The 27,893-nt window shown below is 44.2% G+C and overlaps 1 protein-coding gene across 1 annotated transcript in view; it reads right to left on the reverse strand.

Annotated features, from left to right (window-relative positions):
• The window catches only part of KDM6A (lysine demethylase 6A), a 186,128-nt gene that overhangs the window by 96,989 nt on the left and 61,246 nt on the right, over positions 1 to 27,893 (reverse strand). Inside the window, exons 4-6 of the mRNA XM_068266275.1 lie at positions 24,178 to 24,227; positions 6,750 to 6,808; positions 2,094 to 2,214 (exon numbers count right to left, since the gene is read on the reverse strand). Coding sequence (XP_068122376.1) covers positions 2,094 to 2,214; positions 6,750 to 6,808; positions 24,178 to 24,227 — 230 coding nt within the window. The remainder of the gene's footprint in view (positions 1 to 2,093; positions 2,215 to 6,749; positions 6,809 to 24,177; positions 24,228 to 27,893) is intronic.

A 27,893-nucleotide genomic window follows, 5' to 3' on the forward strand; every position in this document is an offset into this window, starting at 1 on the left:
CACTTTGCCGACGCACGGTATAAGCGTGCGGTCGGCAAGTGGTTAAAAAAATAAATAAAAAATTACAAAAAAACGGCTGCGCTGCCTCCTGGCCGTTTTTAATAGACCGCCAGGAGGGTTAAACTTGGATTTGCTCAATTTGCAATTCATTGGCTATCGCTATCTCTGGCATATTCTACATATTTCAACAACATTGCTTTACTAACATAACTCAACTTCACTGGCCATAGTTGCAGAATGTATCATCTCCATTTTATGCAAATCTACCATTACATGGTCTAACAGTTTCTGAAAATTACATTTCCTGTGCAGCTCGGGATTCTAAGCAGCATTTGACACATGCGGGTTATCTTGATCTCCAAAGCTAGGTACACACACAAGATGATACTTGGCCTATATCTGTGGGCAACTGTGAGGGCCTTTTTACACTACCCTGTGATTTGATTCTGAGCGCATAACGAAAGGTACATTAAACTAATGGAAACAGCGATTTTGGTTCAAGCACAATAGTTGTCCTGATGCGATTGAGCTCTACTATACTGAGTGTAGTAATTCAATCGCATTGGTGGAAATTGAAACGCGATTGCCATCACGTTTTATAGTGGAAAAGAGCCCTAACTGTGCAGGTCTACACATATTTAGAGAATATGAGAGTTATCAAAAAAGCAGCATCAAGCAATGAGTCAGCACTGTCAACACTAACAGTGCTTCGCTATACAAATATACAGGTTAACAAAAAGTGTTCCTGGGTTCATGATTGTTAAACTGCACTGTCTGTTATAAGGGAACAGGGAATATTTGCATATGAATGAGCTAGGGAATATTGAAAAGGTTTTCCAATTTACCCAAATCTTGTGTTAACTAGGGAAAGGAGGAGGGGGTTGTAGTCAATTATCCTAAATAAAATTGCTCCTGATCCACATACCTTTGCGTTGTCCGTTCCTCTCCTAGTTTCCCCGTTCCTCATTTCTTGCAAAATTTGACTTTTGGCGAAAGTCAAATTTAGACAGTAAGAGGAAGGCTAGCTGGGATGCTGGGAGTAAAGGAAGCAGGGAAAAGGATGGAATGGTGATAGGAAGAAACATAGGATAGGAAGAAATAGGAATCTGCCTCTTACTGTTAAAAATTTGAATATTGGCTAATGTAAAAATTTTAACCACTTCTGTACTACGTTATTTTGTGCTGATCTGTGCTGCGTGGGCTCTCCAGCCCACAGCACAGATCAGGTTGCAGCCAGGCCGATCAGACTTCCCCCTTTTTGTCCTGCTGGGGGGGTCTGATCGCCGCCGGCTGCTTGCGCTTGCGGGGGGGCTCTTCAAAGCCCCCCTCCGCAGCGCTTCCTGCCCTCCTTCCCCTTCCTCCCCTCTCCCTCCCCCTGTGAGCGGCGCAGGACGGATTTCCGTCCTGCGCCTGATGGGATAGGCTTTAGCCTATCAGATGCCGGCGATCCCCGGCCAATCAGAGCCGTATACATGTAAACACCGGGGAAGATCTTCCCCGTGTGTTTACATTTACCCTGCGAGCCGCCGATCGGCTCGCAGGGTGTTCACGGAGACACCCTCCGTGAACTGACATGGAACTTCCATGGAATACACTTCAGGATTCAGGGGCGTACATATACGCACCGAGAATCCGGAAGTGGTTAAAGGCGTGATAACGGGGACCAGTAGGAAAGAGGAGAAGAACAAAATGCGGACCCAGCATGAACAGGCTTACCTTAGGAAGCTTTGCCTCAGATCAGGTGTTTAACTGGGATCATCCACTAGATTACTGCGACTCATTAGCTCTACTGAAATTATCCTAAACTCAAGACTTGATCAAAGCAAACTAGACTTCTCAAAAACTAGAATACCAACATTGCAAAAAATAGTATAAATAAAAACTATATTGTGTGTTATGCCGCATCAGAGCCAAATGTACCTAGATTTGCAGAGCTTATATAATTGCACAGATACAAACAAAAAAATGTATGGATTTAAAATATTCTCTGCTTACAACCATCAGGCAGGTTAAATACTACAAAGAAAAAAACAAAACAAATACATTTTATACTTCTTATTCACTAAACTATTTGCATTGCAGTGTACACTTGCCTTTAAACTTGACTCATAGTCCGTGTTCACTTTGAACATGAGTCCAAGCCGTAAATGGATTTCCTTGGCACGGCAAAAGCCAGGATCAACATAAAGCACTTCCTGAAATGCTCTAATTGCCCTGGAAACACACACAAAAAATATACAGTGAAATACAAAGAATAATTTAGCAGACTAGAGTAAGGCCATACATTTGTCTGTTCTTGGAGGCAGTGTAAAAGTGGTGAAAGATAGAAACAGTGTGTGTGGTCAATACTCAGGGTGGGTTCACACTACAGTTATAATTGCAGCATATGCTGTCATCATCCATGAAACAGAACACCAGTTCAGACAGGTTTGTTGCATCAGACATCACAATGCAAGAAAAAGCATCCATCTAAGCCACGTGTCAAACTCTGGCCCGCGGGCCAAATTTGGCCCGCAGCGCCAGAAAACTTGGCCTGCCGCTACTTTTTAAATTAACATTAGCTGTGGCCCGCGGCACTTTCAAAGTTGGGCTGCAGCCACGCTAGACGGTCCGCACCATCCATCATCCTCACGTGAGTTGATAGAGCGTTGCTACGCTCTATCACTCACATGCTCTGCCTCCTGTCACCTCCCGATGACAGCCCATCTCCCTTCCTCTCTTGGCGGCAGGCCGTTGTCCTCTCTGGTGCGGCGGCAGTTCTGAAAACCAGCGTGACCCACACACTGATCACAGGAGAGCTGGGTGTCCCTGGCTGCTGACGCACGTATACAGGAAGTTCCTGTATACGCGCGCCAGCAGCCAGGGACACAGTTCTTCTGTGTCATTCTCCAGTGCGGGGCTCACGCTGGCGTGCAGAATGCAGAACTGCCACCACCCGCCGCATCGGTGAGTGCAACGGCCAGCGGGCTATTACTGGAACAACTTCCTACCTACACATGGGCACCTATTTTTTGCCTGGCTATCTATACTGAGGCACCTACCTATAGCCTGGCTATCTATACTGAGGCACCTACCTATAGCCTGGCTATCTATACTGAGGCACCTACCTACAGCCTGGCTATCTATACTGAGGCGCCTACCTATAGCCTGGCTATCTATACTGAGGCACCTACCTATAGCCTGGCTATCTATACTGAGGCGCCTACCTATAGCCTGGCTATCTATACTGAGGCACCTACCTACAGCCTGGCTATCTATACTGAGGCACCTACCTACAGCCTGGCTATCTATACTGAGGCACCTACCTATAGCCTGGCTATCTATACTGAGGCACCTACCTATAGCCTGGCTATCTATACTGAGGCACCTACCTATAGCCTGGCTATCTATACTGAGGAACTTACCTATAGCCTGGCTATCTATACTGAGGCACCTACCTATATCCTGGCTATCTATACTGAGGCACCAACCTATAGCCTGGCTACCTATACTGAGGCACCTACCTATAGCCTGGCTATCTATACTGAGGCGCCTACCTATAGCCTAGCTATCTATACTGAGGCGCCTACCTATAGCCTGGCTATCTATACTGAGGCGCCTACCTATAGCCTGGCTATCTATACTAAGGCACCTACCTATAGCCTGGCTATCTATACTGAGGCACCTACCTATAGCCTGGCTATCTATACTGAGGCACCTACCTATAGCCTGGCTATCTATACTGAGGAACTTACCTATAGCCTGGCTATCTATACTGAGGCACCTACCTATATCCTGGCTATCTATACTGAGGCACCAACCTATAGCCTGGCTACCTATACTGAGGCACTTACCTATAGCCTGGCTACCTATACTGAGGCACCTACCTATAGCCTGGCTATCTATACTGGGATACCTACCTATTGCCTGGCTACCTATATTGGCACACCTCACTATTGCCTGGCTACCTATATTGGCACACCTACCTATTGCCTGGATAGTGGCTACCTATGCTGAGGCACGTACCTATTGCTTGGCTACCTATACTAGGGCACCTACCTATTGCTTGGCTACTTATACTGAGGTACCTACCTATGCCTAGCTGCCTATACTGAGGCACCTACCTATGCCTAGCTACCTATACTGAGGCACCTACCTATGCCTAGCTGCCTATACTGAGGCACCTACCTATGCCTAGCTGCCTATACTGAGGCACCTACCTATGCCTAGCTACCTATACTGAGGCACCTACCTATGCCTAGCTACCTATACTGAGGCACCTACCTATTGCCCGGCTACCTATACAGAGGTGCCTACCTACATATACGGAGGCACCTACCTATGCCTAGCTACCTATACTGGGACACCTACTTATACCTAGCTACCTATAGTGGGGCACCTATGTCTGGATAACTATACAGGGGAACCTGCTATGCTTAGTTACCTATTCTGGGGCTTGTATGCCTGGCTACCTATACTGGTGGCACATACCTGGCTAACCTTTACTCTGGGCAACTATGCCTGGTTAACCTAAACAGTTTAAAGTTTATTAAGGACTTATCACTTTAAAAATTAAAATCAATTAAAACCGCATAGCACACAGGCTGACAAGTAGTAGCCACAAATTTGATGCTAATACAGGTTTACACTGTAAGTGTGGGTACAATACCATTACATGTCGTATGTCTCATATAGTGCACCTTCCATGATTATAACGCATCCAAATTCTGTCCGATGCCCTTAAAAGTAGTGTATGCAGTCAGTTTGTGTTTCAATAGTGCAACGGATGAAATAAACAATGGCCAACTTGACATGTCAGCACAGATGCTAGGTTTGACATATGACTCTTCAACATGTCCTTTGTGGTCCATGAAACAGACAGTTTTGCTGTCTAGCTTGAACTAGGTCTTACTGGAAAAAGGAAAAGTACCTACACCTTCTTCACTGAACTCAGTTCAAAGTTAACTTTTAAAGGACTTACGAGGCCTGTTTTGTAAAAAAAACATAAAATAAGTTAGATACCTGTGTCTGTTTGTAAGGCACGGAGGACGCCGTCCGCGCCGTTCCGCCGGGTCCCCGCTGCACAATATCCCCCTGAACGTCCCCCGACCGCGCGGCCCGGGCTCTCCAGCCTGTACAAAGTTGGCGGCCGAGGTGGCCGCGGCTGCGCAGTAAGCATAACCGCGAGTGCGGCTGCGCAGCTCTAAGGCCAATCCTCCGATCCACGCTACTGTTACGTGGATCGGGGGGGGTTGGCCTTAGAGCTGCGCAGCCGCACTCGCGGCTATGCGTACTGCGCAGCCGCGGCCACCTCCAGCCGCCATCTTTGTACAGGCTGGAGAGCCCGACCCGGGCCGCGCGGTCGGGGGAGGTTCGGGGGGGTATTGTGCAGCGGGGACCCGGCGGAAGGGCACGGAGGGCGCGGACGGCGTCCTCAGTGCCTTACAAACAGACACAGGTATCTAACTTTTTTTATGTTTTTTTTTTTTTACAAAACAGGCCTCGTAAGTCCTTTAAGAGGAAATGACACTTAAAACATAGGGCAATTGTGTCATAAATAAAAGCTCAAACACCCTTACACCGAACTTAATTACACCATTAGGCTTCAATAGTCATTAGGTGTTAAGTATTGTTAACCGCAAAGCTCAATTCTCTAGCGCGCCAAAAAAACTTTGGAATGTTATTCAACTAGCCCCTCTAACCAAAGAAGTAATGATCTAAAAATGAAGCTTGCCTAAAATGCCAAAGGCTGTAAAGATTGCAACAATGCTTCCCACTAAAAACTTCGGCCATCAGTAACCTTATTAAGAAAAATGAAAGGATAAGGGTACCACTGCGGTATTAACCATGCAATGCATGGAATTAATGCCTTTGCTTTTTTACTTACTATAGCTGTCACAACTAAACGAAGCAGTTAAAAAAGGAATCTCAAGCAGTTAAGGGCCGGTTCACACAGCCGGCTGCTGGTGGCTTGTTTTGCTGTTGGCCAACTGCATTACTATGACAGCGCAGAAAAGTGTTTGACTTAGTTTGTCATCGATTCATTGTCGTGTTTTGGGCCCTAGAGATATACCGTAATCACTGGCACAAGCTACATGTAGCGTCCACGAAAAACCCAATCAACTGCAACACTTTACTAAACAACGTCAATCGATTGTTAACACCGTGAGATGATCTCTCTCCATCTCAATATGCAATGGGGTGGAACTTAGCAGTAAGACGGCAGCTGTTTAGTGGCCAATCCCTGCAAACAGTTGCAGCCTGAAGGCACCAAGTATGTATACATGAACTTTTGTTTATGAAGACATGAAAACACTAGATATAGCTGTGAATTATGCAAAGAACGTGAGGAAACAGGTTCTCCATTTTAACACACGTGAGGGATGAGGTCCTCTCCATGTTACTGTACAAAGATCCAACATGCCAGATCTTTAGGGATTTTCGTGAGACTGCAATACCCACGCTAGCCTGACCACCCCCCCAATTCTCAGATTCAAAGGCAAGGCATTAGTTAACCGCCACAGACATATTTAGACCGGCGTAGGTATGGGCCTCTATTTGTAGCAGAGGCATATTCTGGGCCTTTACTTGTAGCAGAGGGATAGAGTACACTAACAATTAGTTATCATATTCTATGAAAAGGCGGTCTCAAAAACAAGCTTTTTGCTTTTCCAGTATGTCAGTTTCAGGTTCTAGTAGGTCTTTCACTATAATGATTTGCTAAAATAAGATTATAATGCCAAAACTAAGAAGGTTATTTTCATACTTACCAGTGAAATGCATTGTAATGGAAGTAGACCAACCCAAGGCCATAAAGAAAGGCAGCATTCTGTAAAACAAAATTATTATGAGCTTTTTGTTGTTTTTTTGTAGTTACTAAGCAAAAACAATTCTGCTGGCTGGGTACTTGTTTAATGGTAAAAAAAAAAAAAACCTCTTCAAAATGTTTAGGCTGTTTTTAAAGTAAATTGATCCCTTACAACAAAGAAAACTCCAAAGTACATTTTAGCAAGCAAAATATAAAAATAAAAAAGCAGCAGCCTAAGAACTTTTTCTTACCACAAAATACTGTCAGTCTTGACTTGTAACCAGCTTTTCAAAAGCAATATACAAATAGTGGCTAGTTAATTAGCCCCATCATTGTGGAAGGCTGTAAGACGCCCTCTGCTCCTGCCCCACAAAAATCAAATTATTATTTAAAGCGGATCTACTGACTAAATGGAAAATTCTGCAGCATCCCTGTAACAGAAAGTTATAGTTACCTGAGGAGCCTTGCCCCGCGTGCAGCCGCCCCCAAAGACCCGGAATCATCCAACTTCCGGCGTCTGGCCCTGCCCCCCCTCTCTCTCCAGAGAAAACCGCCTGGCTACTGTATTTATTGCAGTAAAAGCCAGGATTTTTTTTCCCTGGAGGAACGTGGAGGCGGGGACAGGCATAGGAAGTCGGGTGACGCGGGGTCTTCGGGATGGTTTCGCTGGACAAGGCTCCTCAGGTAACTAGAATTTTCTTTTACAGGTAGGCTGCAAGCTTTTTCATTAAAGAGAACTCAAGATGGGTTTTAAAAATGCTATTAGGACACAGAGGCTGGTTGTGCATACACTGACCTGCCGCTGTTACTATACCGTGCCACACCAGGCCCACCCTGTGCTCTGTTGTCCTCCCTAAAAGAAAAAAAAAAAAAAACGCTGTGCTAGCGACATGCAGCGTGACGCTAGCAGGTTGTTACTCTGTCGGTTGGCAGGCAAATGTACCTTTTTACGCATTCCCGCTGGTACAGAAAGCTATCGCGGACATTAGCAAGTACATTTTTACGCGTTACAGGCGTCATGCATAAATTTTTACGCATTGCACCCGCAACGCGTAAAAACGTACTTGTTAGTGTCTGCGATAGCTTTCTGCACCAGCAGGAATGCGTAAAAAGGTACGCATGGTGGCCGGCCAACTCCCAGTCGGCAAAAACGAAACTAGCTGGCAGTGGGGGAACTAGAGGACCCATGAGTGACTGCGAGGGCACAGGATGGCTGCAGGGGGCTGGTAGATGCCCCAGGTAGAGGGGGAATGAATGAATGGGAACGCAGTTCCCATTAAAGTCCCTGGGTGAATGAGCGCCAGCAAATAATGAGATGCCGCATCATTCCCAAAAACCAAAGGCAACATGGCCACTAATAGTACACAACAGAAAGGAATGCACGGGGACATTGTGGCCAAATAGTACACCTACATTCATTTTTTTTTTTATAAACAGTCCCACATTTACATTTAAAATTAAATCTGTCCCTCCCACACTCTACCATAGTACCCAGTTTGAGTTTTTTGTATTTAAAAAAAAAAAAAAAAAAAAATTAATAATAATAATTACCCAAGGTCCTTTTTACACTTAATCAGTTGCTCTCAGTTATAACTGAAAGAAAACTGATTTTCAAAGTAATTTCCACGTATTCCTGTGTCTCAGTTCCCACTGTACGCGTTTTAACACAAATCTTTTTCCCAATGCAGTATGGAAAAACCGCGTACTAACGCATTAGTGTAAAAGGGCCCTTAGGTACTGAACTTTTTTAATATGTATGTTATACATAATAATAATGTTATTTTTAAAATCATAGAGGCTTGTAAATAGTGATGAATGCAGTATAGATTGTTTTGTTGTGATAAGTAGTAATAACATTATAAGCAATTGAATGGAAGGAGCGCTATTGCTCTGGTGTTTAAGGGGAAAAAACCTTGGAGGTGAAGTGGTTAATAGGCTTATTGCTTATGAAAGTTATGAAACCTGATCTAGAGAACTTCATAATCTTGCATGCATTTAATCATGAAAACTTTTTGACTGGTCTATTAATTGTATAACCTGAAAAGGAGCTTAATAGCCAATGTTTGCATGATGTCATCTAGGGATTCTGAGGGATTAGAAATAATAAGAAGACTTAGGCCTCATTCACATCAGAGGAGAGCAGATGGCCGTGTGATGTGAACGCAGCGCATCCGATCGCACGCCATCTGCGCCGCTGCCCTGTTGATCCCATCCAGTGACAGTGATGGGATCAGCTCTGCGCTTCCGGGCAAAATGCAGGCAACAGGACGCAAGCGCTTCCCAGAGCATCGTACTGCTGCGCAGCGCAGTAGATGTGAACGGTAGAAGGGCAGTCTATGCCCTTCTGCCGCTCCTGCACATCATACGCACTTCTATATCCGCACGGAAGCGCGTATGATGTGAACGAGGACTAAGAAGCCATCGTCACACAGTAGAATTTGTGTTAAAGTGACTCTTAAAGAGGAACTGTAAAGAGAAATTCAAAATTGACTCCTAGAGGGATTTATGAGTAAAGGAAATAGAGCTAGGAGAAGGTTAAAAATAAAGCTTCTCATCCTCTCAGCGATGTGCAGTAAAAATGCCAAACGGCATGGGGGGGGAATCATTTTTACTCCTGGCAAAGTAACAGTTTTTCCTTTATTCCAGCAGTTGTAACTGTCATACAGTAAAGGCTGTAACCACTTTTTTTTTTAACTGACTGATGTCATCTATAGGCGCCTGACAGATGTGTGGAGACAAGTACAGTTAGAGAACATGTTGAAAGAGCCTAAAAGAGAAGAGCATTTTCTCTGGGAATCCTATAGAGCCTTCCTGCTCCTCTCACGGTCCCCGCATTCCAGCTATGTCACCCACGTTAGCCCCACGCACCTCCCCATCACGTCCCTGTGCACAGCAGCATTTTCCACATGCTAAGCATAGGAAAAGCACCACTGCGCATGCGCAGAGTGCTTCCGAGCATAGGGAGCACGATCAGGGTATGCATGGCTTGGTGCCGCACATGCGCAATAACAACTGGTCACACGGCCAGTAGAGATGTCGCAAACATAGAATTTTCGGAGGGCCGGAGAAGCAGCACACGTGGGCTGTAGTTTGCCCAGTGCTGAGCTAGAGGGAGCCTCAGGTAAGTATAAATATGCCCAGTAAGCTGATCTTAGCGTTCTTTAAACTTATTTACATAAACTGTATATGAACAAATACTAAAATGGCAACTGTTTACTGGCTCTGCATGTGTGCACCACAATAACCGGTTTAAAAAAAATGTGTGAGTGATGTGAGTGCCTTATAAATGGGTCAAGGCAAGTGTAGCAACACTAGAGATTTATATATATATATATATATATATATATATATATATATATATATATATATATATATATATATATATATATATATATATATATATATATATATATATATATATATATATATATATATATATATATATATATATATATATATATATATATATATATATATATATATATATATATATATATATATATATACACACACACACACACACACGATCTTTTTCCACAGATGTGCAGTTTTAAATAAAAAGGCATTATCACTGTAATTTTGTCACTATAGTAAGAAATGCAGGTTCCCCTTTGCCAGAAAGGGCTGTGCCTCCAAGACATCAGTGGCCAGTCAGGGCAACAACCTGAAATCATGCAGAGAGGGAAGCCGGTCAGTTACAGCAGTGCCAGTGTAGAGCTCTCACCATGTCCCTTACATCCTTCATTCACATAGTGTGTGCAGAGCTCTCCAGTGCTGGCTGCCTGTCACTTCTCTCCCACCAGCCCCACTCTGCACAGCTCTTCCTGACATCTGACACCCAGCTCTCATCACATCCTGCTAGCCAGTAGGAGGGTGAATGGACGGGTCGGTCTTCTCACTTGCAGCATGCCTGCTGTATATAGTCTGAGAATGCTGCTGTGCAGTTCAGAGGACCACACAGACACACACAGGCAAGCTCACGCTCTCTGCACAGTTTCCTCTACCAGGGCAGGTAGAGTGGGCGAAGCACACAACTGCCACTACCCAGAAGGCTGTGCATCCTAATTAATATACAGCCGTGGATGTGGCCTCAGGGGGCGGGGCTTAAGTGTTAAAGCTGCAATAACATTGCATATATGAATTTTTTTCCCCAGAAAAGACCAGGTTTTCCCTGATAAAGTGGTTGTGGGCTGCACACCGCCAGTGAGAGAGGTTTTTGAACTTACAGTACCTCTTTAAGTAGGGATAAGAAGTGCCCCTAGGGGTACTTACCTTGGGAGGCCCTTTGGATTTAAAAGAGGCTTCCTCTTGTCGCCCCTCCACAGGCACGTTTCGGCACTGGAGCACCCCCCCCCCCCCCCCCCCCAAAGAAAGCTCGTCATGCAGCTTGCACAGGCGCACTAGCACTATCCAGCTCTGCTTTCTACATAAGTTGGGCTGGACCTGGTCTGTGCTTAGGGTGGCCACTTGCAGAACCCCAAAAAGGAGGACATCACACCCTGAAAAGGAGGACATCGTACTGAGCGTGCCAAAAGTGGGTGTGGTCAAGCATAACATGGGCGTGGTCATGGGTGGGGCCAAATATACATGACCTTAGCAGTGGTGTAAATTGTCTGCCGGGGAAGTTTGAGCTCTGCCGTAGTGTAGCCCCTAAAAATAGATGTAATCTGACAGCATTTCACCAAAGACACATAATCTGGAACCAGTTCCCCAAAATACGCGAAACCTGGCAGCGGATCACCCAAAATACACATAACACCCAAAATACATGTCATCTGGCAGCAGTGGTCCCCCAAACACACAATCTGGCAGCAGTTCCCCAAAATATGCAAAATCTGGCAGCAGCCGTGCCCCTAACATACATAAGGCAGCGGTTCCCCATAAATACAGATAATCTGACAGCAGTTACCCCAAAATAGGTACCCCCAGCATAGGTAGCCAGGTCTATAGGTGTCCCCAGTATAAGTAGTCATGAGTATAGTTGTCCCCAGAATAGGTAGCCAGGTCTTTGGGTGTCCCCAGAGTAGTTAGCCAGGTCTATAGATGTCTCCGGTACAGATGGCCAGGTTTTTAGGTGTCCCCAGAATAGTTAGGCAGGTCTATAGGTGTCACCAGTATATGTAGCCAGGGCTATGGGTGTCCCAAGTATATGTAGCCAGGTCTATAGGTGTCCCCAGAATAGTTAGCCAGGTGTCCCCCGGCAGGAGTGGCGAGCTCAGTGAAGGGAGAGCGGTAGGTACAGCAGTGTGAAAGGGGGGGGGGGGGGGGGACATCTCCCCCCTTTCCTAACCTTTGGGCTCCCCCTTCCTCGCTCTCCCCTCTAGAACTGAAGTTTTGGGGTGGCTGGCAGCCGGTGGGACTTACCTGCCTCCTTCCACGGCGAAGCAGTAGTGATGTACAAACTAAAAAATAAATAAATAAAAAAGAAGAAGAATTGGCTCACCTAACAAGGGAATCCAGCGTGGAGCGCAGACCTTTCACTTCCTCCTCTGTTCCCCCTACTGACCGGCTCTTGCAAATGCGTCATCACTAAAGCCGGTCACTAGGGGGAACAGAGGAGGGAGCGAGAGGTCTGCGCTCCACGCTGGATTCCCTTGTTAGGTGAGCCGATGCTTTTATCTATGCGGGGGGGGTGAGCGGAGGAGGCACGGGGGGGGGGGGGGTCAAGGGAGGACAAGGGCGAGTGGAAGGACAAGGGCGAGTGGAAGGACAAGGGCGAGTGGGAGGACAAGGGCGAGCGGGGGATCGGCGGTTGTGTGGGGATACAGCGTCAGGATTTGGCCGATTCGTTAAGCAGGAAATGACGTTGGGATTTGAATCCACGAATATCGAATGTTTCCCAATATTTGAGGGATTTCGTGGATTCGCCAGATTCGCCCCATCCCTATTTTCCATTAACCCCATATCGGTTATTTACTATGGAGAGCATACATTTCTCGATCGACCTTGTGTTAAAAAAAATTAGATAACACCAATTTTGCTTTCTAAGACAGCTGAACTGCGTCATTACCATGCTAAGCGAAGGACTTCACTGATAGTAGCAGACACTTCAGCTGATTTATAACCGCTGGCTCACTAACTACAGAGAGCCGTGCTGTTCTCACATGTAACTAGCTAATGCTGGGAATACACGATTCGTTTTTGCCTTCGTTTAAACCTTCGTTTCGATTGTGCCTTTTGTCCTTCTCGATCCCGAAATAATCGAACATACGGTTAATATCACCACCCACGGTTTCGTTTTTTTTTCCGATTCTGATGGTTTCGTTTTTCCAATGATCGAAGGCTGCAAAGAAACGAAACGAAAATCCCTTTTTACAGGGACGGACTAACATAAACGAATATATAATCGATCTGAACAGCCATCAAGCCTACCAATGGCTCGATTAGATGGATAAAGAGAGATAATATCAAACATGTTCGATCACTAGTCGTTCGTTTTTGGGGTCTATTATTCGAAACTATAATGAGATTATGACTATTTTTACATACGTTTTCAACACTCGATTCGTTTACCGAACGAAACGAAGGCTAAAACGAAGGCAAAAACGAAACGTGTATTCCCAGCATAAGTAAATAGATAAAACAGGCTTCTAATTAGTTACTTAGCAGCCTGTTTATTTCCTTAGGTAGCTACATGTGAGAACAGCACAGCTCTCTGTAGTGAGCGAGCCAGCCATTATAAATCAGCTGGAGTGTCTGCTATCATCAGTGAAGTCTGTTGCATAGAGCACGGTAATGACGCAGCTCAGCTGTCTTAAAAAGCAGAGTTAGGGTTATCATCTGAACAATCAGATAAGATGTTCAGGATCTATGGCTAAAAAATATTAGAGGCAAAGGATCAGGACAGCCAGGCAACTGATATTGCTTAACCAGCATAGTGTTCTGGACGAGCTGAGGTCGTCCAGAACATTTCTAGCAAGTTTTCTTTGGACGAGCTCAGCTCGTCCTGCACTTTCCCCTCTCACTCTGATCAGCAGCCTCTGCAGGCTGCTGCATGCTTCTCCCTAGGGAATCCCTAGGGAGAGAATGTGCTAGGGCGGGCGGGGGATCCCCCTTGTATGCGGCAGTATTTTGGGATGGGAGATCCCCCTCTGCGGGCGGGGGGATCCCCTTGTGTGCAGCGGTATTTTGGGCTGCGGATCCCCCTTGTGTGCGCCGTGCGGGTGGCCTCTACGCACCCCCCCCCATCCTCGCTTCCCCCCCCCCCCTTCCCTGTCTAAGCCCTTTGAGCAAATAGAACTACTCACCGAGGGGCCCTCTCCAGCGCAACACTTCTTCTTCCATCGCAAAGTCCCGTCTCTTCAGTTACATTACGAGGCTTGGTGACGTCACAAAGTCTCGTAATGTAACTGTAAAGAGACATGACTTTCGCGATGGAGGAAGAAGTGCTGCACTGGAGAGGGCCCCTAGGTGAGTAGTTCTATTTGCTCAAAGGGCTTAGACAGGGAAGGGGCGGGGAAGGCGAGAATAAGGGGGGGGGGGTAGAGGCGACCCGCACACAAGGGGGATCCCTACGCCCGCAGAGGGGGCTCCCCCATCCCAAAATACCACCGCACACAAGGGGGGATCCCCCAAGCCCGCAGAGGGGGATCCCCCAGGCCAAAATACCGCAGCACAGATCGGGGACATCTGGCACCCTATACTCCTGGCTACACCTGGCACCCTATATACCTGGCTACAGCTGGCACCCTATAACTGGCTACACCTGGCACCCTATAACTGGCTACACCTGGCACCCTATAACTGGCTACACCTACCTCCCTATAACTGGCTACCCATATCTGGGTACACTCCTGGCTACCCTGACATCTGGGTACACTCCTGGCTACCCTGACATCTGGGTACACTCCTGGCTACCCTGACATCTGGGTACACTCCTGGCTACCCTGACATCTGGGTACACTCCTGGCTACCCTGACATCTGGGTACACTCCTGGCTACCCCGACATCTGGCTACATGTGGCTCCCTATACACCTGGCTTCACATCTGGGTCTTATACTCACCATTGGCGTGCTGATCCCTCGTCCCGTACCTCTGATAGCTTCCCCAGTGCCGTCTTCCATGTCTGTGTACGGATTTTGCTTCTCCCTCAGCGATGCCATGTCCCCCGCCGATCAGCGTTGATGACACCAGGGTCACACAGCGTCATCAACATCTCACTGCAAACCTTTTTTTTTTTTTAGTTGAATTCAATACAATAACCTGTATTGAATTCAATATTTAAAAAAAATTGATTGCAAAAAAAAAAGTTGAACATTTTTGGAAATTAATTGAACCACTTTTTGCACGGAAATCCCGGGGAATCAGAACACCAGGGAGGCTAAAAATGGCAGCCTCCACATCCCTCTCGCTTCAGCTGTCCTGTAAAGTAGCCATTTGTAAGAACAAAGTGTCTTTGCAGTACCAAAAAAAATTAGCTGCTGACGTGGGCTTTTAAGCAATCCTGAAGGGAAAGTGAACTGATGAATAAAAGGCTATTTAGGGTAGGACTAAGTTTAGTTCTACCCTAAATGGGTATTTTCTGGAATTCAGAAGTAGTATTTTGTATTTAACACAAAGCAAAACTGAGCTGTGTCCCCCAAAAAGTGATATTTACCTAAGTAGAGGATAGTCCAGAGACTTCCCATCTCCTCTTTGACCCCACTGAACATATCAGGCAAGCTTGTCAAATATGTTCTCATGGCCGCACTCCCCTTTGTGTATGGGGGCGATTATACCACACAGTAGAAGGAAGTAGGTGAACACCGCTACACCCCTCTCACCCTCTATGATGGTGCTCGACCAGGTCAGCAAGGCCCAAAACATCAGTAGAAACGAAGGAGATCCGCACTTATCTAGAGATCCGATCCTTTATTCCTGGACATACCCATACATTAAAATGCCCACAAGGATCACGTAGCTGACCTGTTTCGGACAAAGATCAGTCCTTAATCATAGCTAGTTGCATAAAGGCAGTATACACATTTTATAGATAGATAGGTAGGTAGGTAGGTAGGTAGGTAGGAGTACCTGAGCACAAGTCCGGCCCAAAGGCGAGTGGAGATCTCTGGGCAGGAAGAGGGTGGAAAGATGGAAATCACCTCCTACCTGACTGGTGCAAAGGTACTTCTGTACCAGATTTTGTAGTAATCACAAATATACAGCTGATACAAAAACTGAATATATTAAAATACCACACAGTAAGCCCAAGCAACTTGCGCTCTTACATTAAGGGGAGCGCAGAATTAAAAGAGGGCCCCGGCCAGGGGCGGTAGGGTCGAGGATGGCATGGGAAGCCTCTGAATCACCCAGAGCTTCCCATTTAACTTCATTGCATTAAATTTAAAGCTTGGATTTGCTTTAACATCTACCCAAGTTACACGACAGCAGTTTAAGTTTTTTTGCTCCCACGAAGAAAAATCTTAAATTAGCGAGCTTTATCTGTTCCCCGTACTCAGAAGTATTTCCCAACATGCATAAACTCAATAGATTGAACTGGGGTAGTGGGGTACAATTTCATTCCAGATTATTTGACTGGGTAATCACCATGATGCGGTCAGTCAAAATCTCACCAGCTCTTGGTTTAATTGAAAAGATGAACTAACTTCAGGAAAGAACTATAGAGCAGTACTTTGGACCACTTTAGGCTCAATTCACTAAGGCCGCATTCTCACTGGCACTAAAATGTCCCGATTTGTTCCATTCCATTAAACACAACAGATGCTATGCAAAGAGCAAAATTGACAGGCGGTTTAACCTTGAATGCTGCAGTTTTTTTTTGTTTTTTTACAAAGGCCCTTGTGTGATAAACACTACAGAAAGTCGTGCGTAACCGCCAACAATTTCTGTATGGTCCAGCAAAGCTACTGTCAGTTTCACTTTTAAATGCACTTATAAGTCTTTCTTTTCCTTTCTCCCAATCACCCACTCTGAATAGGAAGCATTTCACAGAGGTGTTACTGGCAGATGTTGCTCTTGGAAGCCAGCAGCATCAGATAACAGTCCCTCCCGAAACGTCACTCCAAAACTTTGAAATTAGACAAATGGAAAATCTCAATTATTAATATCTAGAGAAGGAATTCTCAGACAAGACTAAGATAACCACAGGTTTCTAAACATCAGGATAATAATTTAACTTCTAGCATTCTAGCCGCCATCGAAACAAACGTTATTCAGCGTTTGCTGACCACACGTTAACCTATCAGTAGTTAGTGTAATTTGCTTAAAGAGACACTAACATCAAAAATATCCCCGGGGGGTACTCGCCTCGGGTGGGGGAAGCCTCGGGATCCTAATGAGGCCTCCCACGCCGTCCTCCGTCCCACGGGGGTCTCGTTGCAGCCCTCCGAACAGCCGGTGACAGACCCGACTGTCAATTCAATATTTACCTTTGCAGGCTCCAGCGGGGGCGCTGTGGCTCCTTTCGGCTCCGAAGTAGACGGAAATACCCAATCTCAGTCGGGTCCGCTCTACTGCGCAGGCGTCGGAGACTTGCGCCTGCGCAGCAGAGCAGACCCGACGGCGATCGGGTATTTCCGCCTACTTCGGAGCCGACAGCAGTCAGAGCGCCTGCGCAGGAGCCGGGAAGGTAAATATTGACGTCACTGCTGTAGGGCTGCAGCGAGACCCGAGGGACGGATGACGGTGTGGGAAGCCTCATTAGGATCCTGAGGCTTCACCCACCCGAGGTAAGTACCCCCCCCCCCCCCAGGGGACGTTTTGACGTTACAGATTCTCTCTAAGCATCGGCCGCAGGTTACAAATCTGCCCTCAGTTTCGCTGTAGGCCAATCCATACAAAAATGGCGAAGGTTATTGATAAACTGATTTTTTTGCCTGTAAAAAGTTTTGCCTGCCTTACTCACCAGGGGGTGTACAGACCCAGTTTTCAGGTAAGGACAGCCCAAAGTCAGGTTCTATAAAAGTCTGGTCCCTGAGCGACCATGTTGTCTCCCAAATTCCATCAACTAAGATCTTCACACACATTTTCCCCAGGAGATCAGGGCACATGGACCTCCACAATTTGCTTTGTTTCAAGGACTCCGATACTAATGCCTACTGTAACGATTGGTGTAGCACACAGACGTCTGATTATTGGGTGATCTGCAGAATCACCAATAATACAGACTCTATACCTGATTATGTGGTGATCTGCAGTATCACCAATAATGCAAGTATAGACGGCTGAGGAACAGAGGTGTAAAGTGTTTGGTGCCACAGTAGATTAAATGGATAGATCTCACCAGAGAAGCTGGTGAGTACTATCTGAAACAACAGTGCTAGCCCTCACCAGGGGAGCTGGTGGGTACTAGCTGCAACAACAGTAGTATAAATAATAGGTCTTACCAGAGGAGCTGGTAAAGTACCAACAACAGGAGTGACAATAAAGTTTGGCTAAACCTTACCAGGGGAGCTGGTAAGGTACTATCAGCACAAGCAACTGAATAGTTTAACTAGACCTTACCAGAGGAGCTGGTAAGATACTATCAGTCACAGGAGCTGTATAACAAACTAAACCTCACCAGAGGAACTGGTGGGTATTTAATCAATAGAGCACCTCACCAGTGGCAAGGGCCCACTGGTGAGTAGAGAGGTCAGACAGGCAAGGTTTGGCAACTGAGAGGCGAATACAGTACAGAAACGTGAGGCAGAAGAATAGTGAGTTATCAGGCAGAGGTTCAGCAACTAAGGTCAGATAGGCAGAAGTACAGAATCAATGAGCAATAGAAAGGTCAGAGTATAGCCAGAATCATACACAGGTAATCAGTAATGCAATATAACAATAGTCCTAGTCTTGTGTGAAATCCCTGGTTTCCTCCCAGATCAAATCACACCGGATACCAGTCTAAGGTCTGAGCGCTAACACGAGTGTATTCGCAAAAGCAGACAAGTTGCAAATGACCAGAGAAGGTTTAAGAAGCCGAGGAGAGCTCACAGCCGCGCCCCTACCAATCAGCCAGTCCGAGCGGCGTGAGTAACCTTTGACGTCAGCCGACCGGCAGGTCAGCTGACGCGCCTTCTTCCAGCATAAAGGTCCTGTCTGCGCACGCGCCCACGCGAAACAGCAACCCTATGAGCACGAGACAGTACCGTTCCCAGCGTGCTAGACGCCGACGGAACGGATGAGGCCTGAGAACAGGGAACAAAGGTGGCTGCGCGTATACCCTGCGTGTCCGCAGCCGCCATAGTTGCAGATGTTACACCGACATTTGAATTGGACTATTTTCATTCTTCCCAAAAGGACTGCTCAGCTAAGTAATCAGATCTAGCGCCAATCCCTGCACACAGCTAAAGGTTAAGTTACAGTGTTCTCGGTGTGTTATCGTTACAGTCGTGCGCTGACTCACACGTGGTGGCAAGCATTTGAAATTGTATGTGTGTGGTGAATCCTTTGGAGTCAAAACACTCCTCTCGGCTAGTTGGTTCGTAGATTGCAAATCATCTTTGTGCAAAGTGACAGCTAGACAGTTTGTGACGGAGTGATTAACCCAATCACGGATCGGCCCTTGCGGTCCTTGTCACCCAGTGAACATATGCCAATGCTCAAAAGAGTTGACAATCGGATTCCAAGCTTTAGCTCAATTTTAGCCAGGCCTGTTTTTAGAAATTCCAGTACATTCTAGAACTTAGGAATGTGCATTAAATGTTGACTTTGAAGCAAACACAAAAATGTGTTCCAAATATAGTCATATGTATTGTTTATGGATACTGGTCTGACTTTAACGTAGTAGAAATGACATGAGTCAGAACATTCTGCAGATCTCAATTTCATCCCCTCAATGTACAACCTGCTTGATTCAGTCAGAGATCAAGGATGAGAAAACTGTTTCTCCACAGATCTGACTCACCTGAAAGTGTAATCCCAGGATCTATTGTTAGAATGGATTAAACAGTATAGGGAATCAAGGCCTCTTTGGCCAATATCAATGTCCCTTTCCCACATCCAAATTTCACTAGGAAGCAGAGTGGAAATGGGTAAAAAGCACATCTTACTCTAAATTTTACTTCGAACCAGAGCATCCATCCCATCAGAGCCCATGTAACAACTGTACCTGCAGAACTTCTGTGTGATTACTGAGCGGGAAGCTGAACTGTAAATTCATTTTTTAAAAACAAAAACAGTTTCACTTACCTGGGGCTTACCCAAGCCCCCAGCAGCCGGTCCTGCTAGAGTCTCCGTTTTCTCAAGCCAGCTTTGTTACCGCCGACTTGCAAGGCAACAGCAACTGTGCACCCAGAGCTAAGTTTTCCTTGCGTTCCAGCCGGCAATAGCATCCTGCGCTAATAGCGCAGGACGCTATAGCGGGCAGGAACGCCAATAAAGCTTTGCATAGCCTGGGGAGCGCAGGCGCAGTTGCGATCGATGACAGTAACAAAACTAGCTGGCGTAGGAGAACGGAGGCTTGTGCAGGACTGGCGCGGGACAGGGCGGCTGCTGGGGGCTTGGGGAAGCCCCAGGTAAGTTAAACTTTTTTTTATGAATTTACAGTTCCGCTTTAAGTATGTGCCTGGTTATATAATTTAAGTAGGCCTCAGTTATTTGGACTGAGTTTAGGTAAAAGGCTTGTTTGCAGAATATACCTTTAAAATAGAGTTTCTTGTGATGCAGGCAGAAGCATCTCAGTGTCTGCTTGAAGCAGATGAATAACAAGCAGATACTGACAACATGTTCCTGAAGGAAGGCCACAGGCCTACACTGCCCCAGACAAATGGACTACGAGAACAATCAACATAGGCCATATTTACAAACAGAGAACATTCCTGTAAGTAAGTGAAAGGCATCATTAAATATTAATCGAGTAGGTGGGTATTAGGACACCACGAGGGGTCGAAGCCAATAGCCGGGTCTGGGGGATGGATAAGATGAGGTCACATTTAGCTCTTTCCTAGTCAGTATTAAAGGGCCGGATGGGCTGACGGAGCTCTCTCTTATTCCTACTTTCATGCTCTCTACATGCTGACTGGAACCCCTAATTATTTTCCTTCATTTATGTAATCTGATATAGTATATGCTGTACATAGGTAGTCTAGATGCAACATAGGCTAGACCTAAGAAGATGACCTGATTATCTTCAACAGGAAGGTGATCAAGTGCTTGTATCGCAAGGCAATAATCTGCTTGGCTAAGATATGGCGACCTGGATCTGTATATCTGTTTCCTGAATAAATAACTTAAACATTGAAGAAGCCTGAGAACGGTCTATCTCTAATAATGCTTGCTGTGTGGAGAGTCAAGTTATCTCACAGTCTGTGAGGTGCCACTCCAGGAAGTGGCTGGTGTCAAAGCAAAAAGGTGATTTATAACACCTGGCTTGTCTGACACTGCAGTGGTTTGCCTGCATATGCTGAGATTTAGTAATCATTTATTTTTGTCCAACGTCATGATAGGAATTCCATTTGCTCATTTAACTGAATTTAACATGTACATTGTTTTAAGATTGCATAAATGGTGTTCTGCCCAAAAAGAACATTGGTACTACTCTCCAGAGACTTAGGTTCCACATAAATTTGGCAGCCTCCATATCCCCTCTTGCTTCAGTCGTCCTTTAACTTCAACACATTGAAGACTACAGCTAGATCCATACAGTAGGCTTTCCAGTCATGAGGGCAAGCATCCAAGGTATTTGTGATTCAGAAAGGAATTCGAAGTGATTGATCTCTTAACAGATTGCGCGGATTCAGCCACCATAGAAGAGATGACTTTCCTTTGGAATGATAGCATCATTTTGAGTTAGTGTAGCTGGGAAGGGGGGGGGGGGGGGGGGAGTTGTGTAGTGCAGTGTAGCTGGGGGGAGGGGGCAGCAGGGGTTAGTGAAGTGTAGTTTAGTATAGTTTGTAATGGCAGCAGGGGTTAATGTAGCTTGGCAATGTGTCAGACACATCTTAGAGGGAGGAAAGGTCCATAGGACGCTCCTGGTCCATGGATGCACCCAGGTTTAGTGTATTTTTTTTTCCCCCTAGTTTTTGCCCTTTAAACCTAGGTGCGTCTTATAGTCCGGAGCGTCTTATAGTCCGAAAAATACGGTAATTGGCTTCTGACCCTGTGGGTCAATCAGATTGGTCCCAAACAGGGCGTATATTTCAATTAGCTACATCCTGAAGTAATTAAAGAAAAAAAAAAAAAAAAAAAAAACTTTTGACCTCTAGGTGTAAAAGAAAGCCATGTATACTTGCCCTACAACATGTAAAAAAAAAAAAAAAAAAAAAAACAGCTCTTTGGGCCCTTTCAGACAAAAAAAATAAAAAATAAAAAAAAACTGCAGAAAAACACACAAGCACAGCACATAGTGGGAAAAAAAGCACTTACATTTTTCAAATATTTTATTTGATTTAATATTTTTCACATCATAAATAACTAACCATGGCAATCAATATGCACAACTGCCTTTACTGCAGAATCTCTCAATTCAATCCAATCCCGTATTACATAGATTTCAAAGACCGATTTTCCTGCTTTATGTTTAGATGTGTTAGCAATTCATTTAACAATGGTAAATCAAACTGAATTCAACTCTAATCAGTAAATTTCTAAGCTATTAGGTGCATTTACAAACACTGAACAGTTTAACTCATTAAAGCATATGATTAAAATGATTGCTTTAATCAGTTTCTTGCCAAAGAGACCAGAAGCACAGATCAAGGTGTCTAGCACACAACTGCATAAAAATCTGTATGCACTCTGAAAAGGACAGAATTTGTTGACAATACAGATGAATAAAAGCTGTATATAGACTTGTTACATGTGTGTTGTTGTGCTATAGGCCATGCCAGCACCATCGCATCTTATGAGAAAAAAAAAGGGGGGGGGGGGGGTTGGACACAGGAAAACAAAAACAAAAGACTGCTAAATTTCTAAAGATTTTAGCAAACAATAAGAATTATAAAATAATGCAGCCATTATTACTTAATACTACTACTATTCCTGTTCTTACTATTCACAAACCACTATTTCACTAGAGCAGCCTTTCTCAGCCGTTTTACCCTGGAGGTACCCTGCAAATCATTTTTAGATCTCAAGGAACCCCTGAATTTTATTTTGCAGATGGCATGGTCTTTATAATCTGGTGTGGCTGTTTACCCCTTACCCCCCATTACACTACCACTCATACTGTCTCCTTAACCTAGTGCTTTTTATTATGCTCATTCTGATATTAATGCTTCTTTTTACAGTACCCCCTATTATAGCATGCTCCCCATCATACTTCCCCCAACCCCCATGATGGAGAAAAATGCCAAGTACCCTGCAAAGTACTCAAGGAACCCTGGTTGAGAAAGCCTGCACTAGAGAATCAAGAAAACAAAGTGGTAGTGTATTTAGAAAATTGCATGGCTACATTTCAATTTTTTTTTTTTTTATTTCCGATACACTGATCAAAAGTGCCAGAAATGTATGCCCAACATGTCAGATTGCTCTTTTTTTTTTACTGACTAACATTAACCAACAGAAAGTAAAATCTCAGTGGGGAGTAGATTGACTGTCCATAGCATTGCCCTGCATCAAACTGCATAGAACAATGCAAAACAGCTAGATTTTTTTTCAATAAACTGTTTCAATAAACTTGTATTGAAGTATTATGACAAAGTTGTACAATATAAATGAACATCTTATTGAGCATGGTCATTTAGTGAATATTTTTTCAATAAGCGATAATAAAAGAAACGTTCTCATTAAAGGGAAGGTTAAATTTCTCAATAACTTTATCCCTAACATGTTTGGTGTGTTCTTTGGACTTCATGGTGTTGGTGCTCCCAATATTCTCTTAGACAACCTCTGAGGCCCTCACAGAGCAGCTGTATTTGTACTGACATTAGATTACACACAGGTGCACTCTATTTAGTCATTAGCACTCATCAGGCAATGTCTATGGGCAACTGACTGCACTCAGACCAAAGGGGGCTGAATAATTATGCACACCCCACTTTGCAGTTATTTTTTAAAAATGTTTGGACTCCTGTAGGATTTTCGTTCCACTTCTCACATGTACAACACTTTGTATTGGTCTTTCACATAGAAATCCAATAATATGGATTCAGGTTTTTGGCAGTAATGTGATAAAATGTGGAAAACTTCAAGGGGGCCGAATACTTTTGCAAGTCACTGTGTATATAGATTATATCGAGAGAGAGAGCGAGAGAGAGAGATCTATCTATCAATCGATCGATAGAATAGATAGAGATATAAATAGGAGATATAAAGAGATAGATAGACACACACACACACACACAGACAGACACACACACACACACACACACACACACACACACACACACACACACACACAATTTCAAGCTGCACACAATTTGCATGCAAACTGTAATTAGCAATACCACTCTGAGCATCTATAGTCACCACTACATTAAAACATTTACTTTAGAAGCAGGGAGAGATTAAAAAAAAGGGGGCTTCTTACCTTCCAGTAGTCAGCTTGTAAACTATAGTACCTCTGGTATGCAGATAATGCTGTATGAAGAAATATTTAAAATTAAATAAAGCTTGAACAATTAAGAAAAAGTACTGTATATTCCTGCGTATAAGACTACTTTTTAACCCTTGAAAATCTTCTTAAAAGTTGGGGGTCGTCTTATACGCCGAGTGCCATTGATGCCGGGTGATACGTCCTATTCAGTTACAGACTCTCAGATCTCCCTGCTGAGGGAGCGCAATCTATTCTTCCATACCGCTCTGATAAACAGGTAGACAAGGAGAGCTGACCAGTCTACTTAAGGAGAGTTGACCAATGCAACTAGTCAATTGACTACTTACTGTTATATACTGGGTAACACATACAGTACAGCACCAGTATCTGTTCATACACAGCACCAGTACATGACTTTTTTATACGGCGAGTATATCCCAAACTCTATATTTTAACTGGAAAAGTTGGAGGGTCGTCTTATACGCCGGAATATACGGTAACCGATAAACACATTTCATGTTTAAAGAGAACCAGAGACGAAGCACCCTCATGTATTTTACCTTATAAATCAGTGGGAACATGACAGTAAACACCTAATCTGCTCTACGTTTCATTGTTCTCTGTTTAATCTGACTGTTATCATCAGCTTTGCTACGGAAAGATTATAGCAGAGTGTCTTCTCTGGTGTCTTTTCAAGCCCAAGCCTGCCCCCCTGTGGCTCTGCTATAATGACTCAGCTATCATTATTCCCTGCAAAGCCAGACTGAATGCTCAGTCGGGGATTCTTATCACAGCTGATAACAGACACTTTTAGCAGTGAAGGATGAAATGGAGAGCAGGGTAGGCGTTTTCTCTAATGTCCCCATTGATATATATGGTAAAATAAATGAGGGTGCTTCGTCTCTGGTTCACTTTAAAGCACATTTCTAAGTTAATATACCCACCAAAAAATTAGCAAATAGATGCTGATTTATCAAGGCAAACAAACATACTAAGTGTGATCTGACTAACATCAATCTAGTAATGTGCATGTTAAGGCTGGGAGCACACTTGTTGGAATTGCATGCGTTTCCTGAGGGAAATCACAAATAGACTCTAAAAATGCTCAACATGTTGGATTTTTCGGCTTACAGTATGTGCATACTATGCTTTCCTACCAGGGTTAAAAACACATTTCACATGCATTTTACATAACATGATACTGTAGTTTTCTTAATTAAAAATAAAAAAAAATTGCATTAGCGCATTGTACCGTGTTAGCCAATAAAAGGTATCATCCTGACTCAAAACTTCTTGCTTTTACTGATGGCTAACTTAAAAATTTAGAGTAAGCAAGCTTTCAGCTGTTGGCAAAGGCTGCACAGCCGAAAGCTTCCTTACTCTTATTGTTTTAAAGGAACGCTATCGATTCACATGTTTTATTTTAACCTGGGATTGAGAGAGTTCCTGAAGTGCTCCTTAACCTCTTCACCTCAAAGGGTTTTTCTGCTCAAAAAACCAGAGCAGTTTTCACCCGTCAGCGCTCCTTCCATTCATTCACCTATAACTTTATTACTACTTATTACAGCGAAGCAATCTATATCTTTTTTTTGCCACTGTATAGGCTTTCTTTGGGGGGTACTTTTTGCTAAAAATTATTTTCTTTTAACTCAGTTTTAATAAGAAGAATAAGAAAAAAATTGAAAAAAAAACATCTCAGTTTTCAGCCATTATATTTTCAAAATGAAACATGCTACCAGAATTAAAACCCACACATTTTATTTTCCCGTTTGTATCGTATATTGCAACGTTTAAACTTTTTCCCTAATACAATGTATGGCGCCAATATTTCATTTGGAAATAAAGGTGCATTTTTTAAGTTTTGCGTCTATCCCCAATTACAGGCCCATAATTTATAAAGTAAGTGTAGTATACAGTTTTTGTATACATATTAAAAAAAGTTCAGTCCCTAAGGTAACTATTTATGTATTTTTTTGTAATTTTTTTTTTATTAAAAAAAATAAAAAAAAAAAAATGGTAACTTTAGGGGAGTGTGGGAGGTCAGGGGTTAATAATAATAAAAAAGGTAACTAGGGATAATTAACTGGAAAAAAAAAAAAAGGGTGGGGGGATGTAATATTACAATTTGGCCACAAGATGTCCTCAGTAGTGACTTCAGCTCCGTACTGTTTGTACGGAAACGGAAGCACTACGCATACGGAATGAATGAATGGCCGAGCCGTCTGTATAGACGGCTGCAGCCATTCACACGGGGAATTAGATCAATGAATGGGATTTGTTTTCCCATTCATTGATCTAGCGGCGGGCGATCGGCGGTAATGAGCGGCGGCACAGAGCGCGGGGGGGGCGAGCGGGGGGGGAGTGGCGGGAGGGACGTAGTACCTACGTCCCTGCACAGAGTTATGGCAGTTTGCAGGGACATAGTTACTCGTCCCGGGGGAGGGGAAATGGTTAATGGTGTATACATTTCACTTGCTTATCTCTTGTTTACTGTATCAAAATTCCTTTCACCCCTTATGCTAGGTACACTTTTCCTTGTGAAAAAAGCCATGTGAAGGCTTTTTTACATGTCGTTTGGCAAATGCTATACTGGCCTTCCTGTTCTTGAGGCTCACCAATGGTTTACATCTTGTGGTGAACCCTCTGTATTCACGCTGTTGAAGTCTTCTCTGGATTGTTGACTTGGACACACATACGCCTAACTTCTGGAGAGTGTTCTTGACCTGGCCAATTGTTGTGAAGGGTGTTTTCTTCACCAGGGAAAGAATTCTTCGGTCATCCACCAGAGTTTTCAATATTCTTCCGGGTCTTTTGGTGTTGCTGAGCTCACCGATGCATTCCTTCTTTTTAGAGGACAATTGAAGATAAAGGTATATGGAGGCTGCCATGTTTATTTCCTTTTAAGCAATACCAGTGGCCTGGCAGCCCTGCTGACCCTCTGCCTTTAATACTTTCAGCCATATACCCTGAACAAGCATGCAGCAGATCAGGTGTTTCTGACAGATTAGCTGCATGCTTCTCTCTGGTGTTATTCAGACACTTCTGCAGCCAAATAGATCAGCAGGCAACTAGTATTGTTTAAAAGGAAACATGGCAACCTCCATAGTCTTCTCACTTCATTTATCCTTTAAGAATGTTCCAAACAGTTGTTTCAGCCATGCCTTATGTTTTTGCTATCGCTCTGAGGAGTTTGTAAGTATCTTGCTTCAGTGATAGTAACAGCTCTTTGGATCTCATCTTTAGCAACAGATACCAAATGCAAATAGCACAGTTGAAATCAACTCTGGACCTTTTATATGCTCACTGTAATTGTGATAATGAGGAAACAACACATCTGGCCATGGAACAGCTGAGAAGCCGATTGTCCCATTACTTTTGTGCCCTTAACAAGTGGAAGGCACTAAAGGTGGCCATACACTCGTCAGATTGGCAGCAGATAGATAAGAAATGCATCTGATGATCTATCTGATGCGTTTTTAGAACATTTTTTACCAGGATAGAATTCCAATAGATTTCAGTTTGAAATCTATTGAAATTCGATCTGATGGCATTTTTTTGCCATCAGATTTTCATTAAGGCCAATGCAAACTGATAAGCAATCTCATCAGATCGACCTAAATTTTCCACCCAGCCAGTTTGATGGAAATCCATCGAAATCGATCGGTCGATTGGCCAACCGATTTGCAAACGATCAATCGATCGGGATTGGT

This window comes from Hyperolius riggenbachi, chromosome 2 (assembly GCF_040937935.1).
Source record: "Hyperolius riggenbachi isolate aHypRig1 chromosome 2, aHypRig1.pri, whole genome shotgun sequence".
Lineage (NCBI taxonomy): Eukaryota > Metazoa > Chordata > Amphibia > Anura > Hyperoliidae > Hyperolius > Hyperolius riggenbachi.